General features: G+C 39.8%; 1 protein-coding gene across 2 annotated transcripts in view; it reads right to left on the minus strand.

Moving 5' to 3' along the window:
* Positions 1–791: 791 nt before the first annotated feature.
* Positions 792–5,741, minus strand: part of LOC144964498 (semaphorin-1A-like) — a 156,186-nt gene continuing 151,236 nt past the window's right edge. For both annotated transcript variants that reach the window (XM_078898868.1, XM_078898869.1), the window contains exons 14-19: positions 4,869–5,168; positions 4,363–4,437; positions 3,831–3,883; positions 3,020–3,124; positions 2,276–2,350; positions 792–1,415 (exon numbers count right to left, since the gene is read on the minus strand). In XM_078898868.1, coding sequence (XP_078754994.1) covers positions 1,057–1,415; positions 2,276–2,350; positions 3,020–3,124; positions 3,831–3,883; positions 4,363–4,437; positions 4,869–5,168 — 967 coding nt within the window. In that variant the 3' untranslated portion in view covers positions 792–1,056. The remainder of the gene's footprint in view (positions 1,416–2,275; positions 2,351–3,019; positions 3,125–3,830; positions 3,884–4,362; positions 4,438–4,868; positions 5,169–5,741) is intronic.

Consider the following 5,741-nt stretch of genomic DNA (forward strand, 5'->3'; position numbering starts at 1 on the left):
GATAACATTTTGAAGTGTGACCGATGCAGCACGACAATGAATGGACTTCGATGAAGCATCCGATCAATGGCCAATCGCGTTAACTCGGACGATGCATATCATCAATTTCAAACTCATTATCCGAGAAGATTGAAGCCGTGCTTTGTATTCTTGTGTGTGTGTGTGTGTGGGGGGGGGGGGGGGGGGGGGGGGGGGGGGGGGGGGGGGGGGGGGGGATCGTCAGCACATTTGAATTAATACATTTAACCCCTGAATATTGCATTAGAAACTGAACATTTCTACACATCTTTGGTTTTGCTAAGTCGTTGCATTCTTAGTCATCAATGGAAGCACGGCATGGTTAGAACATTGTCTGATCAGGTTTATATGTTGTGAATCTGTCGATTCCTGGGAAAGTTCTTCTTCCAATTTTGCCTTGAGATATGTCTGTCATCCATCCTGCCAATACTGAAAATACTTCATCAATATGAGAAAGTCGTTTGCTTGTCACACCTAATGACACACAGCCTCCCTTACACACTGTGTTGTGTGTGTGCATTGTTGAAGGTAGCGCATTAAGTATAACTGGAACGGTTAAAATAAAGTATGGTATTCATCCACACAGGTCTGACGATCAGGCAGTGAGCAGGCCGTTGCCTTCAATAGGAACTGATTTCCAAGAAACCATTTACTGTCCTATTTCTTTGGGAGAAATGTACACACAACAAAAGTCACTACAGCAGTCAGTCAGCATCGTCGTTTAAATATGGAATGTCGAGCTTCTGGGATGTCTTCTCTTCTTTTTTCCTTCATTCTGATTGAATTTCCCCTTTTCAACAAATAGCTAATGTATTTCGAGCTTCACAGATCATTCGCTTCTCGTTACAAAATATTACAATCTAAAAACAACACTTACAATGTAGTGTATTAAAGTGGTCTCCCTTAGTATAATACGATTTCATTCAGATTTTGTTATGAAATACAATTTTTCACAACTCGCCTGAATTAAAACAAAAAATAAAATAAGGGAGAAGCTATTCAAAGTCCATCCCTTTTCTCAGTGTCGATGTGCGCAGGCTATAAATAGACTTTATTGGATTTGGTGACAGGGATGGTTTCTGTATTCGTTTTTCCATTTTTCATGTTGACCACGTGGTTGAGTTTCTTTGGAGCCAGACTGGTGTGATCTGTGTGGAAGTATGGGTTGTCACCCGACGATAGGCGGTTCCTGCCCAGGCCACGCTGCAAGGAACGCGCGTGTTGATCGTAGAACACGTCCTGATCCCTGGCAAACCGACACGATTGGACCTTGAATCCGATGAAGAACCCGACCAAAAGAGAGGCGATGATGCTGACAACGATGACCACTACGAAAATATCAGGTGAGACTCCAGCTGCCTGGACAGTCTGGGAGCTGCTAGCGGCCGTCTTTGCTCCTGGAAATGAAAAATGAATGAAGACATCATTAATGACTCCTGTAGTTTATTTTCTGAATAACTTCAGAAAATTTGAGTACATTTTGTTGCTTATTACGATAAGTCAGAACTAAAACAATGTCTTGCTTATCATAAATGCACCCACTTTTTTTTATCACCGATAAGCCAGGGTGAATTTCAAGACTATTTAATTGCGAAAAAAAAAAGTTCATTTGTTAATATTATGTTGATATTTATTGTGATAAAAAAACAGCAAAAATACTTAGTCTGAAAGAAATTATAATCTTTTGTTCTATAAAACATGGGCAAAAAAATCTACAGAAATAATGTGTTAAAATTTCATGATTAACAAAAGTCTCTTGAGGTTGTTTTTGTTTGTTTTTAGGTGTTTAATGGCGCTTTCAACACTATTTAGGTCATGTAAGCGCCCGTCTCTGGAGGAGAATATGATTTAGGTATGATGATTTTCACAATCTTTAATTTGTGAGATTCAATTTCCCAAAATGCTTTGTCTCAACACAATGTCGTATGCGGTTCCTAATGATTCAGTTGGTAGAAGCAGAACACTTGCTTCACAGGCAAAGGAACTGAGATCAATCCCGTGTCAAGTCGTGATTCTTTAACGATCTCCCCTGTCAATCCAACAGTGATTGGGTAACTGGGTCTATTAGATCTAGTGAAAAGTACTTTGCCATAGACTAGTGTCCTATCCAAAGGGTAGTAAACAATGGCTATTATCGATTTTGTGCTATGGAAACCGGGATAGACATTGGCTCCATGGGCCTAAAGATTCTGAAGGACTACTTGACATGATCAAAATGTGTAGAACGGAAACAGTGATATTATGAATGAATGCTTACCTGTAAACTCTTCACTGTCCTCGCCTTGTCTTCCATTCCCTCGGTTTTGATTGGGTCGGGGCACAAAGTCAATGTCTGGGAAACGGGGAAAGAACGAGTAAACAAGAAATCATTTAAGGTCATTACATAATCGTCATATGTTGGTTGCATAGGACAAATTCTGTGTCTTCTTTTTCATAGATGTAAACTTGTCTGACTCGATCAATCTAAGTATTGGTGCCGATGATCATTCAGAGAAAGACACGGTTATGTGGTCTTGTGGTATGACACTTGCGTTCGGACTAGAAGGTCCCGGGTTTGAGTCCGCTCTGAGCAGCACATAGTTGATTCTTGGAAAAGGCTCTTTCTCTCACTGAACTCAGGTGTAAAATGAGTACCTGGTTGCTGTATTCAGAACTAGCCCCCCCCCCCCCCCCCCCCCCCCCCCAACACATACCACCACGACCCCACATTCCGCATCCTTATGTAAACAATTCTTTATGAACTTCAGCGCTAGACAAAAATGGTAACAGTATTTAAGACTAACTTATGGATTCTTTTTGCTGGGTAATTCTTTCTTGATGTGTTTCTACTTTGTTTTATTTTCTCTGATACTACATTTGACATTAACTTTTATTTAATCAATGTAACGAACTTTTTCTTTATTGATGTTTCATTATGAAATGTCTTTTTGATTTGTATTCTTGTTGAAATGTTACATAATGAGTATTTCTAATATCATTATGATATGAATATAGATCTTACCAATGGAATCTACCACTTCCATGCTCTCGTCTGGACCAACAACCTGGGGACATTTACATTCTGGGCTGGTCGATGCCTCTGTGGTCATTTCAATTGAAGTTGATTCTGGAAACAACATATATCATGTATATATATATATATATATATATATATATATATATATATATATATAATATATATATATATATATATATATATATATATATATATATATATATATATATATATATATATATATATATATATATATATATATATATATATCAGGCTTAGTGTATGATTCAAATTTTATAATTTATAGTAATAATTTTGAAAATGATAGCATAAAGGATTCGGTATGAAAACACACTAATTATGATGGAATTCAAGTTAATTTTCAAAGAAATGATTTTTGGTATTTGGTTGAAAGTGAAAGTGTTCTGAAGAAAGCTGGAACATGTCTTGGGTCAAATAAAAGAGTCTATTTAGTAACACTTCCACGGCAAAAAAATTTTTTGGGGTCGGTCATACATCAATGGAACTGTAATATTCATTCACTTGAAACATTCTGACATACTCTAGAAAAACCCATATTGAAAAATTTGGCCAGAAAACTCGTCCTTCAAATATCGATCGATTTAATTGACCCTCATCTTGGCAAAAACTCTCAAACCTGGGACTTCGCGAAGTTCCATGATGTAGTCAAACTGGCAGACATCAACGTGTGTACTGCATCCCCCCCCCCACCTCCCCCTCACACACACACACACACACACACACACACACACACACACACCGACAAAGATCATTTTGCTCTTTATAATCGTCTTACCTCCTTCCTCTGCTTGACAGCTGGGGTGTTTTCCTGTCCCAATGTTTTGGATACTGGTGATAAATGAACAAAGGTCAAAGATCATCAATACTATACAGTATAAGGGCGTACCAGGCGTAACATATCGTATAAAATAACTCGAAGGATATTTGACTTAGCTTGGTAACAATATTATTGTAATGAACATGAATTGTGGTTTCGTTTTAGATTGAAAACTCAAATTGTACTAAAACACTATTATGACGATAATGACGATGGTGATGATGATGACGATAACAACAATGATGATTTCGAGGACGATGACAATGATGAATGATGATGAAGCTGAACGACAAGGACGATTTTGATGATGATGATGATGATGATGATGATGAAGTCATCAAAACAATGATGGTGACTTCAACCCAATGCTGATTAGGTGATAACAATATAAATGGGTAGATATACTTATTATATACTAATATTGATATGAAGGTACTGAAAATCAACAAAGCTACCATTAACAACATTAGCAGTAAGTAGGATTACTCACCCAGCCTCAGCACTAATACACTGGCCCATCTTCATGTTCCAAGCACAGTAGGGATCCTGCAAGGCTACACAGGAACTGGGAGGGGGGGGGGGGGGGGGGGGGGGGGAAGATGGACGACAAATTATAATCATGTTGATATATCGTCAGTGGGTTTATGGATAATTTATTATTGAAAGACGGACTGAGAACTGGTAGATTGATAGATAGATGGATGGATAGACAGAAAGGATGGGTGGATGGATGGGTGGATAGATAGATAGATAGATAGATAGATAGATAGATAGATAGATAGATAATGAGAGAAAAAAAAAAAAGAGAGAGAGAGAGAGAGAGAGAGAGAGAGAGAGAGAGAGAGAGAGAGAGAGAGAAAGAGGGGGAGAGAGAGAGAAAGAGAGAGAAAGAGAGAGAAAGCGAGAGAGAGAGAGAGAGAAAGAGAGAGAGAGAGAGAGAGAGAGAGAGAGAGAGAGAGAGAGAGAGAGAGAGAGAGAACGATGCCATTTCCATACCTGCAGGAGGTCGCCTTGCCACAGCGATGTAACGGAATGGCCAAGATTCTATTTTTAGACATGACAACCAGCTTCTCGTGACTCCTCTGGACCCGGCTGCTGACTACCTTGAGCGTGGTGACCGCCTCGTCCTTCTCCATGATCTGGAGGTCTTCGATGACCACCGACTCCACCGTGGAGGTTCCGGTGTTGATGGCCTTGATGACCCGGCCGTCGTCTGTGCCCACGAACATGACGTCATAGTAGAGGCCATCGGCGGCCAGAACTTGCCAGTCGACTGCGATTTGTGTGAAGCGGGAACTGTGGGGAAAAGGGAAGGTGGAGGTAGAGATGGTTAGTCTATCTAACATGGATGAGTGGATTAGGATTGGCAGACATTGTGAAGTGATTTTGTTGGTTGTGATGATGATGACGAAAACGACGACGACGATTCTGATAATGATGATGATGATGATGATAGTTGGGGGGTGGAGGTTGTGGTTGCGATTATGGTGATGACGACGATGTGACGATTAATGTAGGTGGTGGTGGTGATGATGATGATGATGATGATGATAATGATGGTAATGACGACGATGATGATGATGATGATGGGTTGGTGACTACAGTGACATTACTTCTACCAGATGCCGTCACAATCAATGTCCATATTAAACGATTCCCCAAACCAGCGACCAGTAGCTTTATTATACACAAAGACTCACCAACACCAACAACACCAACAGCTATACATATCGAACCACCGACCCACCACACGACACAATCAAATTACCCATTTATTTGTTTATCTCCACGACGGACGGAAAACGCTTTCAACTTTCAAAACCCACGACAAACAGCTTTCCTTCACCACAGAGATCTAATATTATACAA

Source organism: Berghia stephanieae, chromosome 2 (assembly GCF_034508935.2).
Source record: "Berghia stephanieae isolate SIO BIC M18660-M18661 chromosome 2, UCSD_Bste_1.3, whole genome shotgun sequence".
NCBI classification, from domain to species: domain Eukaryota; kingdom Metazoa; phylum Mollusca; class Gastropoda; order Nudibranchia; family Aeolidiidae; genus Berghia; species Berghia stephanieae.